Genomic DNA, 14,915 nt, shown 5'->3' with positions numbered 1-14,915 from the left:
CCTTTGACCAGCTGGTGGACCTGTCCATCCGGTTGGATAACCTTCTGGCTACCCGTAGACCTCCAGATCGGGGTCTGTCGATTCCATCCCCCAGCACCACAACTCCGATGCCCATGGAGCTGGGAGGTTCTGCACTTAGGGCGAACGGAGGAGGGGCCGGTCCATGCACCATCTGCGGCCGCAGAGGGCACACTGCCAGTCGGTGCTGGGGAAGTTCCTATGGGAATCGAGGCAGCAGACAGGGCACTCTTGTGTCACCCCAGGTGAGTCGGCACCAGGCTCACCAAGAGCCCTCTGTTGCACAGGTTTTTGTATATTAATTTTCCTGAGTTTTCCCCGCATTCCCAGCATAAGGTGCTCGTAGAACTTTATTGACAGATCATTTGCCCATAGTTTAGGGATCCCTATTGTTCCAGTGGATATGCCCTTCTCAGTTCACGCCCTAGATAGTCGACCATTAGGGTCATGGCTAATTAGGGAGGCCACCGCTCCACTGGGCATGGTGACGCAGGAGGGTCACAAGGAGAGAATCAGTCTCTTCCTTATTGATTCTCCTGCGTTTCCCATGGTGCTGGGCCTTCCCTGGTTGGCCTGTCATGACCCCACTATTTCGTGGCAACAGAGGGCTCTCACGGGGTGGTCACGAAAGTGCTAGGGGAGGTGTTTAGGGGTTTCCATTGGTGCGACTACGGTGGAAAGTCCAGACCAGGTCTCCACCTTGCGCACCCCCTCTGAATATGCCGATTTGGCTCTCGCCTTCTGTAAGAAGAGGGCAACTCAATTACCATCCCATCGACGGGGGGGATTGTGAGATAAATCTCCTGGTAGATGCAGCACTTCCCAGGAGTCACGTGTATCCCATGTCACGGGAGGAGATGGCGGCTATGGAAACATATGTCTCCGGATCCCTGGGGCAGGGGTACATTCGGCCCTCCACTTCACCTGCCTCCTCAAGTTTATTTTTTGTGAAGAAGAAGGATGGAGGTCTGCGCCTGTGTATTGACTATCAAGGTATCAACCAGATCACTGTTAGGTACAGTTACCCGCTACCTCTCATAGCCAGTGTGATTGAGTCAATGCACGGGGCGTGCTTCTTCACCAAATTGGATCTCAGGAGCGCTTACAACCTGGTGCATATCCAGGAGGGAGACGAGTGGAAGACGGCTTTCAGTACCACCTCAGGGCACTATGAGTACCTCGTCATGCCGTACGGGTTGATAAATGCTCCATCAGTCTTCCAAGCCTTTGTAGACGAGATTTTCAGGGACCTGCACGGGCAGGGTGTAGTGGTGTATATTGATGACATCCTGATATACTCCACTACACACTATATACTCAATATACACCACTACACCCTGCCCGTGCAGGTCCCTGAGCATTTGTCCCTGGTGCGCAGGGTGCTTGGTCAAATGTTGGAGCATGACCTGTACGTCAAGGCTGAGAAAGGCCTGTTCTTCCAACAGTCCGTCTCCTTCCTAGGGTACCGCATTTCCACGTCAGGGGTGGAGATGGAGAGTGACCGCATTTCAGCCGTGCGTAATTGGCCGACTCCCACCACGGTGAAGGAGGTACAGCGGTTTCTAGGGTTTGCCAACTACTACCGGAGGTTTATCTGGGGCTTTGGTCAGGTAATGGCTCCTATTACCTCACTGCTGAAGGGTGGCCTGGTGCATTTGCGGTGGTCGGCTGAGGCGGACAAGGCTTTTGGTCAGCTGAGGGCTCTGTTTACCTCGGCTCCCGTGCTGGCTCATCCGGATCCCTCTTTGGCGTTCATAGTGGAGGTGGACGCGTCCGAGGCTGGGATAGGGGCCGTGCTCTCTCAGCACTCGGGTACGCCCCCAAAGCTCCGCCCCTGTGCCTTCTTTTCGAAGAGGCTCAGCCTGGCGGAGCGAAACTATGACGTGGGGGACCGGGAGCTGTTGGCTGTCGTCAAGGCCTTGAAGGCGTTGAGACATTGGCTTGAGGGAGCTAAACACCCTTTTCTCATCTGGACTGACCACCGCAATCTGGAGTACATCCTGGCGGCAAGGAGAGGCAAGGTGGGCCATGTTATTCACCCGTTTTGTTTTCACCCTATCCTATAGACCAGGTTCCCAGAACGCGAAGGCAGATGCACTGTCCCGGATGTATGACACAGAGGAGCGGCCCATGGATCACACCCCCATACTCCCGGCCTCTTGCCTGGTGGCACCGGTGGTGTGGGAGCTGGACGCAGACATCGAATGGGCGTTACGTACAGAGCCCACTCCCCTCCAATGTCCAGCTGGGCGTCTGTACGTTCCGTCTGCTGTCCGCGACCGTTTGATCTATTGGGCCCACACTTCACCCTCCTCTGGTCATCCGGGCATCAGTCGGACAGTGCACTGTCTTAGTGGGAAGTACTGGTGGTCCACTTTGGCTAAGGACGTGAGGGTTTATGTTTCCTCCTGCTCGGTGTGCGCCCAGTGCAAGGCCCCTAGGCACTTGCCCAGAGGGAAGTTACAACCCTTACCCGTTCCACAGTGGCCTTGGTCGCACCTGTCGGTGGGTTTCCTAACGGATCTTCCTCCCTCACAGGGTAACACCACGATCCTGGTCGTTGTGGATCGGTTTTCTAAGTCCTGCCGTCTCCTCCCTTTGCCCGGTCTACCTACGGCCCAACAGACTGCGGAGGCCCTGTTTACACACGTCTTCCGGCACTACGGCGTGCCTGAGGACATAGTATCTGATCGCTATTTCTATGGTGAGTAGAACGGCCATTTCTATGGTGAGTAGAACGGCCGTTTCTATGGTGAGTAGAACTGCCGTTTCTATGGTGAGTAGAACGGCCGTTTCTATGGTGAGTAGAACTGCCGTTTCTATGGTGAGTAGAACGGCCATTTCTATGGTGAGTAAAACTGCCATTTCTATCAAAAGGCTAAAACTTCCCAGAGGCACTTGTTGTTAATAAGGGATAGTTGCCAGGGGCGGTTCTGGGGGGGGGGGGCAGGGGGGCCAGTGCCCCTGTGACAACAATTTTGGTCCCCCTTGTGGCCCCCCTAAATGTGGAGTATGAAATAATTTTTACATAACAAATTTTTGCTAGCGTTCTTTTTTTACATCCCTTATTAGACAGTGGCAACGCGGATGATTATGAATGATTATGAACATGGTCTTTTGCCTGCTAATGCCTGCAATGCAGTAAAGAAAACGATTTGACAACAATAACGTCTGATGTAACTGGCCCCTCTCACAGTACAACTGGCCCCAGCTTGGCCCCCCAGTTGAAATGGTCTAGAACCGCCACTGATAGTTGCCCTTCTGTTTCAAATCATATGCACTATTTAACCATGTTGTCACTGAGCCGCACTACCCATCGTTTGTGGTAAGTCTCTGGTTGCCCTCATGTAATATTATAATATATGCCATTTAGCAGACGTTTTTATCCAAAGCAACTTACAGTCATGCGTGCGTACATTTTACGTATGCTACATTTTACGTATGCTCATCCTGCGAATCGAACCCACTACCTGGTGTTACAAGCACCATGATCTACCAGCTGAGCTACAAAGAACCACTTTACCTACTATCTCAGAGTACTGTGGTGTACTGTACTGTGCTGTACTATACTGTACTGTGGTGTACTGTGCTGTGCTGTACTGTGCTGTACTGTATTGTACTGTACTGTGCAATACTGTACTGTGCTGTAGGAGGATCAGGGTCATGAGAATGACTGAGCTGTGGTCATGGTGGTGGGCTGAGGGAGTGAGAATGACTGAGCTGTGGTCATGGTGGTGGGCTGAGGGAGTGAGAATGACTGGGCTGTGGTCATGGTGGTGGGCTGAGGGAGTGAGAATGACTGAGCTGTGGTCATGGTGGTGGGCTGAGGGAGTGAGAATGACTGGGCTGTGGTCATGGCGGTGGGCTGAGGGAGTGAGAATGACTGGGCTGTGGTCATGGTGGTGGGCTGAGGGAGTGAGAATGACTGGGCTGTGGTCATGGTGGTGGGCTGAGGGAGTGAGAATGACTGGGCTGTGGTCATGGTGGTGGGCTGAGGGAGTGAGAATGACTGAGCTGTGGTCATGGTGGTGGGCTGAGGGAGTGAGAATGACTGGGCTGTGGTTATGGTGGTGGGCTGAGGGAGTGAGAATGACTGAGCTGTGGTCATGGTGGTGGGCTGAGGGAGTGAGAATGACTGAGCTGTGGTCATGGTGGTGGGCTGAGGGAGTGAGAATGACTGAGCTGTGGTCATGGTGGTGGGCTGAGGGAGTGAGAATGACTGGGCTGTGGTCATGGTGGTGGGCTGAGGGAGTGAGAATGACTGAGCTGTGGTCATGGTGGTGGGCTGAGGGAGTGAGAATGACTGGGCTGTGGTCATGGTGGTGGGCTGAGGGAGTGAGAATGACTGGGCTGTGGTTATGGTGGTGGGCTGAGGGAGTGAGAATGACTGAGCTGTGGTCATGGTGGTGGGCTGAGGGAGTGAGAATGACTGGGCTGTGGTCATGGTGGTGGGCTGAGGGAGTGAGAATGACTGGGCTGTGGTCATGGTGGTGGGCTGAGGGAGTGAGAATGACTGGGCTGTGGTCATGGTGGTGGGCTGAGGGAGTGAGAATGACTGAGCTGTGGTCATGGTGGTGGGCTGAGGGAGTGAGAATGACTGGGCTGTGGTCATGGTGGTGGGCTGAGGGAGTGAGAATGACTGGGCTGTGGTCATGGTGGTGGGCTGAGGGAGTGAGAATGACTGGGCTGTGGTCATGGTGGTGGGCTGAGGGAGTGAGAATGACTGGGCTGTGGTCATGGTGGTGGGCTGAGGGAGTGAGAATGACTGAGCTGTGGTTATGGCGGTGGGCTGAGGGAGTGAGAATGACTGAGCTGTGGTCATGGTGGTGGGCTGAGGGAGTGAGAATGACTGGGCTGTGGTCATGGCGGTGGGCTGAGGGAGTGAGAATGACTGGGCTGTGGTTATGGTGGTGGGCTGAGGGAGTGAGAATGACTGGGCTGTGGTCATGGTGGTGGGCTGAGGGAGTGAGAATGACTGGGCTGTGGTCATGGTGGTGGGCTGAGGGAGTGAGAATGACTGGGCTGTGGTCATGGTGGTGGGCTGAGGGAGTGAGAATGACTGAGCTGTGGTCATGTTGGTGGGCTGAGGGAGTGAGAATGACTGAGCTGTGGTTATGGCGGTGGGCTGAGGCGCATGTGACAAATAAATAACATTTTATTTGTCACATGCGCCTAATACAACAGGTACGTGAACGTGAAATGCTGACTTACGAGCCCTTAACCAACAATGCAGTTCAAGAAATAGAGTTAAGAAAATATTTACTAAATAAACAAAAGTTTAAAAAAAATTATAATAATCAAAAAGTAACACAAAAAAATTACATAACAATAACAAGGCTATATACAGGGGGTACCGGTAACGAGTCAATGTGCGGGGGTACAGGTTAGTCGAGGTCATTCGTACAAAAAGTGACTATGCATAGGTAATTAACAGCAAGTAGCAGTAGTGTAGAAACAAAGGGTATCAATGTAAATAGTCCGGGTGAAGTCATGAGGGAGAGTGTAGGCTCCCGAGTGGCGCAGCAGTCTAAGGCACTGCATATCAGTGCTAGAGGTGTCACTACAGACCCTGGTTCGATTCCAGGTTGTATCACAACCTGCTGTGATTGGGAGTCTCATAGGATGGCACACAATTGCCCAGCGTCATTTGGCTGGGCTAGGCCGTCATTGTAAATAAGAGTTTGTTCTTAACTGACTTTCCTAGTTAAATAAAAAAAAATAAAGGATCAGGAATAAATCACATAATGCACATGTGATATTGGTCAAGTAGTTGTGATATTGGCTAAATTAAATGTGTACTATTTGTCCTCAAGTCCCTGTATTTAATTGAATTAGCTTTTTGTGTTTTCTTTGATAGTGTGTAGCGTATTGTTGGCTTCCGTAGGCTGATGATTGGCTTGCTGTTGTAAAATCTGTCAGCAGTCACATGACCCCCAGGTGTGCCATGCCCAGGAAGTGTCTGGAAAAATCCCTGTTTAATGAGGTTTCTACAGTATTGGCTCCTGTGGGCTTAACAGTAAACATAACTGTCATATTCAATGTGTAGTCACTAGAGGCGCCTTTTGCTTTCAAAGAATGTAGAATTCCATGTACAGGTTAATACCTGGAATCAGGACAGGCTATCTATGTTTATAATGTTATGTAGCTAGGGTTTACAGTAAGCTGTCTCTATGGCAGGTTGGCCTTGTGTAGCTGTGGGGCCCCACACACACCAGCGACTCTGCTCTGTGATCATAGCGATGTGGTGATTTCAGCTGACAGAGGATGAGTGTGCACACACACACACACACAGCTCATCTGTTTGGACTGTTATCTCCCAGCAGTCTGTATTCATGTCTCCTCACTCACTTGGCCTGAGAGCATGACTCTGTCAGCTGTCATTCCTGTTCTTGTCTCAGTGTGTTAGAAAGTGTGTGTCAGACCTCGCTGCGGGTATGTTTGGGCACGTTAGCCTGTCTTCACAGTACGTGTGTGTGTGTGTGTATTCATGCTTGCATAAGCCAGCGTCACTCTTCTGAAGAATGTTTGATAATGCCCTCACAGGCAAGGAGCAGATAGTCTGTGTAAACCCTCCTCCTCACTGTCTTGCACTTGTCCAGTGGACTGTGACCGTGAAAGGGACAAACACAGCGATCTCTCCAGTCAACACTGAGGTGCCACCAACATTGTCATATAGCAAAGTTCCCCTGTGTTTCAGTGGATTCATATAGTTCAATGGACATTGTCATCGTCAGTGATGGATGTGGTCTGTAGCAGCACTATCAAGGTATCTTACGTAACTCCACTGCCTGCTGTGGTACAGCTTGTCCAAGCAGAAGACATTACGTGAGACGCAAAAGCTACAGTTGATTCCCTCTGGAATGAAATCTACATTCTTATCTGCGTAAGGCCGGATGTTGATATGAACAACAATGCGTCACAATTCTGTTTTTAAAATACCCCGAAAGTTGATTATATAACAGTTCAATGTAACTGTAATCATATCAATCAGAAAACCAGATGGACGGTGAGGTTCAAACATTCATATATAGATATCATGTGTGTTCTCTAAACATTAGATAGTGTAGCTCCTACTCATGATGTTGAGTTGTAACGTGCTCCTTAGTGACGGGACAGAGCTGTGTGTTAGCTGTCAGAGAGTGATGTCATAATGATCCTGCCTTCCATCAGAGCTGTGTGTTAGCTGTCAGAGAGTAATGTCATAATGATCCTGCCTTCCATCAGAGCTGTGTGTTAGCTGTCAGAGAGTGATGTCATAATGATCCTGCCTTCCATCAGAGCTGTGTGTTAGCTGTCAGAGAGTGATGTCATAATGATCCTGCCTTCCATCAGAGCTGTGTGTTAGCTGTCAGAGAGTAATGTCATAATGATCCTGCCTTCCATCAGAGCTGTGTGTTAGCTGTCAGAGAGTGATGTCATAATGATCCTGCCTTCCATCAGAGCTGTGTGTTAGCTGTCAGAGAGTGATGTCATAATGATCCTGCCTTCCACAGAGCTGTGTGTTAGCTGTCAGAGAGTGATGTCATAATGATCCTGCCTTCCACAGAGCTGTGTGTTAGCTGTCAGAGACTGATGTCATAATGATCCTGCCTTCCATCAGAGCTGTGTGTTAGCTGTCAGAGAGTGATGTCATAATGATCCTGCCTTCCATCAGAGCTGTGTGTTAGCTGTCAGAGAGTGATGTTATAATGATCCTGCCTTCCATCAGAGCTGTGTGTTAGCTGTCAGAGAGTGATGTCATAATGATCCTGCCTGCCTTCCATCAGAGCTGTGTGTTAGCTGTCAGAGAGTGATGTCATAATGATCCTGCCTGCCTTCCATCAGAGCTGTGTGTTAGCTGTCAGAGAGTGATGTCATAATGATCCTGCCTGCCTTCCATCAGAGCTGTGTGTTAGCTGTCAGAGAGTGATGTCATAATGATCCTGCCTGCCTTCCATCAGAGCTGTGTGTTAGCTGTCAGAGAGTGATGTCATAATGATCCTGCCTGCCTTCCATCAGAGTTGTGTGTTAGCTGTCAGAGAGTGATGTCATAATGATCCTGCCTTCCATCAGAGCTGTGTGTTAGCTGTCAGAGAGTGATGTCATAATGATCCTGCCTTCCATCAGAGCTGTGTGTTAGCTGTCAGAGAGTGATGTCATAAGGATCCTGCCTTCCATCAGAGCTATGTGTTAGCTGTCAGAGAGTGATGTCATAATGATCCTGCCTTCCAACAGAGCTGTGTGTTAGCTGTCAGAGAGTGATGTCATAATGATCCTGCCTGCCTTCCATCAGAGCTGTGTGTTAGCTGTCAGAGAGTGATGTCATAATGATCCTGCCTGCCTTCCATCAGAGCTGTGTGTTAGCTGTCAGAGAGTGATGTCATAATGATCCTGCCTTCCATCAGAGCTGTGTGTTAGCTGTCAGAGAGTGATGTCATAATGATCCTGCCTTCCATCAGAGCTGTGTGTTAGCTGTCAGAGAGTGATGTCATAATGATCCTGCCTTCCATCAGAGCTGTGTGTTAGCTGTCAGAGAGTGATGTCATAATGATCTTGCCTTCCATCAGGGAGCTAGTAAAGACGGATGTGTTCACTGTGGGCGGCTGCAGGCTGCAGCCCTCGTAGGGTTGTCACGGTGGGACTAACAGATAGCATGTGTGAGAAGGGCCCCAGCAGCTACAGATTCTCTGAGCTCAACTTACAATACTGACTGCGTCCCAAAGTCTATTACTTTTGACCAGGGCCCAAGTTCACTTCTTAGCTCTCCTTTTTAAATCCACAGTGAGACTCCGCCATCCTTATGTTGTGTGTTAGAGTTGAGAAAGTCCTCCCTAAAAGAGATATCCACCTTTTCAAAGCGCTCCTCTGGTCGGCTTTGAAAACAGCATGTTCTCTGTGTAAATACCTGTATATTATCAGCATGTTGTCTGTGTTAATACCTGTATATTATCAGCATGTTGTCTGTGTTAATACCTGTATATTATCAGCATGTTGTCTGTGTAAATACCTGTATATTATCAGCATGTTGTCTGTGTAAATACCTGTATATTATCAGCATGTTGTCTGTGTAAATACCTGTATATTATCAGCATGTTGTCTGTGTAAATACCTGTATATTAACAGCATGTTGTCTGTGTAAATACCTGTATATTATCAGCATGTTGTCTGTGTTAATACCTGTATATTAACAGCATGTTGTCTGTGTAAATACCTGTATATTATCAGCATGTTGTCTGTGTTAATACCTGTATATTAACAGCATGTTGTCTGTGTTAATACCTGTATATTAACAGCATGTTGTCTGTGTAAATACCTGTATATTATCAGCATGTTGTCTGTGTTAATACCTGTATATTAACAGCATGTTGTCTGTGTTAATACCTGTATATTAACAGCATGTTGTCTGTGTAAATACCTGTATATTATCAGCGTGTTGTCTGTGTAAATACCTGTATATTAACAGCATGTTGTCTGTGTAAATACCTGTATATTATCAGCATGTTGTCTGTGTAAATACCTCTATATTATCAGCATGTTGTCTGTGTAAATACCTGTATATTAACAGCATGTTGTCTGTGTTAATACCTGTATATTAGCAGCATGTTGTCTTTGTAAATACCTATATATTAACAGCATGTTGTGTCTGTGTGTTCCCCAGGTGAAGCCCAAAGTTATCGAACCGCTGGACTATGAGACTGTTCTTGTCCAGAGGAAAACCCAGATTCTCAGTGATGTCCTCCGGGACATGCTGCAGTTCCCCCAGGAGGACTTTCAGGTGAGTCACCTCTTGCCTTCTGACCTGGCACCAGAACCAGGCTCAGATACCATTAGTGTTAAGGTCCAAAAGGCTCCTTAACAGTTTCTACCCCAAAGCCATAAGACTGCTGAACTCATCAAAATACTGAAAAGATATCTATAATAAAAAAATGTATGAAATGTATGAAATGTATGAAATGTATGCATTCACTACTGTATGAAATGTATGCATTCACTACTGTAAGTCGCTCTGGATAAGAGCGTCTGCTAAATGACTAAAATTTAAAAATGTAAAATGTGAATTCATCAAATTGCCACCCAGACTATTTACATTGACCCCCCCCCCCCCTTTGTTTTTACATTGCTGCTACTCACTGTTTATTATCTATGCATAGTCACTTTACCCCTACCTACATGTACATATTACCTCGACTAACTTGTACCCCTCCATATTGACTCAGTACCGGTACTCCCTGTATATTGCCTCATTATTGTTATTTTATTGTGTTACTTATTTATTGTTTAATTTTTTAAACTTTAGTTTATTTAGTAAATATTTTCTTAACTCTTTTTCTTGAACTGCATTGTTGGTTAAGGGGATTGTAAGTAAGCAATTCATTGTAAGGTCTACACCTTTTGTATTCAGTGCATGTGACAAATAACATTTGATATTCCTTCTACAGTCCGCTGTTTTTGAGCAGGGCTCATAGATTACCAGACAGAATAGAACACAATTTGACTAGATTGCTACAGAATAACTGTCCTGTCAGTGAGGTAAGGATGGATATCATTCATTGCTGACGGTAAACAATCTGTCAATGTTGATAAGATCTTGATAGTTTCCATTATAGTGTATCATGTTGTATTGTTGCTATCAACTTAATGTAATCTATCAACATCAAATAAAATACAATTATATTTGTGACATGCGCCGAATACAACTGGTGTAGACTTTCAAGCCCTTCCCAACGATGCAGTTTAAAAATAAAACGGTAACATGTGCTGCTATATACAGGGAGTACCAGTACCAGATCAGTGTGGAGCTATATACAGGGAGTACCAGATCAATGTGGAGCTATATACAGGGAGTACCAGTACCAGATCAATGTGGAGCTATATACAGGGAGTACCAGTACCAGATCAATGTGGAGCTATATACAGGGAGTACCAGTACCAGATCAATGTGGAGCTATATACAGGGAGTACCAGTACCAGATCAATGTGGAGCTATATACAGGGAGTACCAGTACCAGATCAATGTGGAGCTATATACAGGGAGTACCAGTACCAGATCAATGTGGAGCTATATACAGGGAGTACCAGTACCAGATCAATGTGGAGCTATATACAGGGAGTACCAGTACCAGATCAATATGCTGCTATATACAGGGAGTACCAGTACCAGATCAGTGTGGAGCTATATACAGGGAGTACCAGTACCAGATCAGTGTGGAGCTATATACAGGGAGTACCAGTACCAGATCAATGTGGAGCTATATACAGGGAGTACCAGTACCAGATCAGTGTGGAGCTATATACAGGGAGTACCAGTACCAGATCAATATGCTGCTATATACAGGGAGTACCAGTACCAGATCAATGTGGAGCTATATACAGGGAGTACCAGTACCAGATCAATGTGGAGCTATATACAGGGAGTACCAGTACCAGATCAATGTGGAGCTATATACAGGGAGTACCAGTACCAGATCAATGTGGAGCTATATACAGGGAGTACCAGTACCAGATCAATGTGGAGCTATATACAGGGAGTACCAGTACCAGATCAATGTGGAGCTATATACAGGGAGTACCAGATCAATGTGGAGCTATATACAGGGAGTACCAGTACTAGATCAATGTGGAGCTATATACAGGGAGTACCAGATCAATGTGGAGCTATATACAGGGAGTACCAGTACCAGATCAATGTGGAGCTATATACAGGAAGTACCAGATCAATGTGGAGCTATATACAGGGAGTACCAGTACCAGATCAGTGTGGAGCTATATACAGGGAGTACCAGTACCAGATCAATGTGGAGCTATATACAGGGAGTACCAGATCAGTGTGGAGCTATATACAGGGAGTACCAGTACCAGATCAATGTGGAGCTATATACAGGGAGTACCAGATCAATGTGGAGCTATATACAGGGAGTACCAGTACCAGATCAATGTGAAGCTATATACAGGGAGTACCAGATCAATGTGGAGCTATATACAGGGAGTACCAGATCAATGTGGAGCTATATACAGGGAGTACCAGTACCAGATCAATGTAGAGCTATATACAGGGAGTACCAGTACCAGATCAATGTGGAGCTATATACAGGGAGTACCAGTACCAGATCAATGTGGAGCTATATACAGGGAGTACCAGTACCAGATCAATGTGAAGCTATATACACGGAGTACCAGATCAATGTGGAGCTATATACAGGGAGTACCAGTACCAGATCAATGTGGAGCTATATACAGGGAGTACCAGTACCAGATCAATGTGGAGCTATATACAGGGAGTACCAGTACCAGATCAATGTGGAGCTATATACAGGGAGTACCAGTACCAGATCAATGTGGAGCTATATACAGGGAGTACCAGTACCAGATCAATGTGGAGCTATATACAGGGAGTACCAGTACCAGATCAATGTGGAGCTATATACAGGGAGTACCAGTACCAGATCAATGTGGAGCTATATACAGGGAGTACCAGTACCAGATCAATGTAGAGCTATATACAGGGAGTACCAGTACCAGATCAATGTGGAGCTATATACAGGGAGTACCAGATCAATGTGGAGCTATATACAGGGAGTACCAGTACCAGATCAATGTGGAGCTATATACAGGGAGTACCAGTACCAGATCAATGTGGAGCTATATACAGGGAGTACCAGTACCAGATCAATGTGGAGCTATATACAGGGAGTACCAGTACCAGATCAATGTGGAGCTATATACAGGGAGTACCAGTACCAGATCAATGTGGAGCTATATACAGGGAGTACCAGTACCAGATCAATGTGGAGCTATATACAGGGAGTACCAGTACCAGATCAATGTGGAGCTATATACAGGGAGTACCAGTACCAGATCAATGTGGAGCTATATACAGGGAGTACCAGTACCAGATCAATGTGAAGCTATATACAGGGAGTACCAGTACCAGATCAATGTGGAGCTATATACAGGGAGTACCAGTACCAGATCAATGTGGAGCTATATACAGGGAGTACCAGTACCAGATCAATGTGCTGCTATATACAGGGAGTACCAGGTCAATGTGGAGCTATATACAGAGAGTACCAGTACCAGATCAATGTGGAGCTATATACAGGAAGTACCAGTACCAGATCAATGTGGAGCTATATACAGGGAGTACCAGGTCAATGTGGAGCTATATACAGAGAGTACCAGTACCAGATCAATGTGGAGCTATATACAGGAAGTACCAGATCAATGTGGAGCTATATACAGGGAGTACCAGTACCAGATCAATGTGGAGCTATATACAGGGAGTACCAGTACCAGATCAATGTGGAGCTATATACAGGAAGTACCAGTACCAGATCAATATGGAGCTATATACAGGGAGTACCAGTACCAGATCAATGTGGAGCTATATACAGGGAATACCAGTACCAGATCAATGTGGAGCTATATACAGGGAGTACCAGTACCAGATCAATGTGGAGCTATATACAGGGAATACCAGTACCAGATCAATGTGGAGCTATATACAGGGAGTACCAGATCAATGTGCAGGGGTACGAAGTATTTGAGGTAGATATGTACATGAAGGCAGAGGTTCAGTCCCAGGGTCCCTAGCTTGTTGATGAGCTTGGAGGGGACTATCGTTTTGAACGCTGAACTGTAGTCTATGAACAGAATTCACACATAGTTATTTCCCCTCTTGTCCAGGTGGGAGGTTGTTTGTTTATGACCCCATACAGTTCGTTGAGTGCCAGAGTGGTGTTGGCTTGTGGAGGGATGTAGAAAGTTGTGATAATTATGGATGAGAACTCTCTTGGTAGATAAAAGGGTCTGCAGCGTACCATGAGGTATTCTATATCAGGTGAACAAAAGCACAAGATTTCCTTCACACTTGAAGCAGCACACCAGTTGTTATGTTTGAACAAACGCACTCCACCTCCTTTCGACTTCCCGAAGCCTCCGTCCCATCCTGCCACTGGATGGAGAATCCACCGAGTACTATGTTCATAGTGTCATCATCCAGCCATCATCCATCAGTTCTTTCTGCCTCCCACATGCATGTTTTGGTTGTCGTGTTTATTGTGATTTCATGCTATTTCAGTGCGGCCCAGCCAGGCCCATGTTGCGAGAGTACGGTGAGGTCATTCACAGAGGCTTACCTTACGTTTACATCGCTGCTTCACGTTTTAGAGGTCAGGGGTCATCTGTTTTGTTGTGATAGGCCTAGCCCGACACGTTATGAAATGGGAATCTGGCCTGGCAGAAGCGCTTCAGGAAGTGAGACCTCTTTGGAAGATGCTCTTAACAGTGACAGGAATGACACTTCCTTCCTCACTGTCTCACGATCCAACGGATATTTTTTCTCTCTCGTCTATTGAGAAGGTTCTTTTGTTTCAGAAGCCATAATGGTTTTTAGATATTTTCCTTAGGATATAACTATGTTGAAAATAAGCATTTGAAAGGAAAGGCTCAATTTCCTAGATTTATTCAGCGGGTTAAAATTATTTTTTTTGCTTTATCGCTGTATTGCCAGAAAATAACAATACTTACTGGCGCTTACTCATGGACTATCAAGCTATCCAATTCCCCAGTCAACAGTGGAACTCTCTGCTCTGGCCGTGACATACGAGTCATGCGTGCCGTACACTACAAGCAGCGTGTCGTGAAGGGAGTGACAGGTGATGACACCGTGACTGAGCCCCAACATTTGTTTAGGTCATATGACTCTCTAAACATTTATTCTTCTTTATTCAAGCGTTTTATCCGGTAGTATGTCAGGACCTTTCAATTGTGGGCATTCAGTATTATAGGCAGGTAAAGGGGATTCAGTAGTATAGGCAGGTAAAGGGGTCATTCAGTATTATACGCAGTTAAAGGGGGGATTCAGTATTATACGCAGTTAAAGGGGGATTCAGTATTATAGGCAGGTATAGGGGGATTCA

The 14,915-nt window shown here is 46.7% G+C and overlaps 1 protein-coding gene across 11 annotated transcripts in view; it reads left to right on the top strand.

Annotated features, from left to right (window-relative positions):
* The window catches only part of LOC115155496 (dedicator of cytokinesis protein 9-like), a 178,773-nt gene that overhangs the window by 77,162 nt on the left and 86,696 nt on the right, over positions 1-14,915 (top strand). For all 11 annotated transcript variants that reach the window (XM_029702157.1, XM_029702150.1, XM_029702156.1 and 8 more), the window contains exon 2: positions 9,656-9,772. In XM_029702157.1, coding sequence (XP_029558017.1) covers positions 9,656-9,772 — 117 coding nt within the window. The remainder of the gene's footprint in view (positions 1-9,655; positions 9,773-14,915) is intronic.

Source organism: Salmo trutta, chromosome 20, assembly GCF_901001165.1.
Source record: "Salmo trutta chromosome 20, fSalTru1.1, whole genome shotgun sequence".
In the NCBI taxonomy this organism is placed as follows: Eukaryota; Metazoa; Chordata; class Actinopteri; order Salmoniformes; family Salmonidae; genus Salmo; species Salmo trutta.
This window is presented reverse-complemented; position numbering and strand designations above follow the sequence as displayed.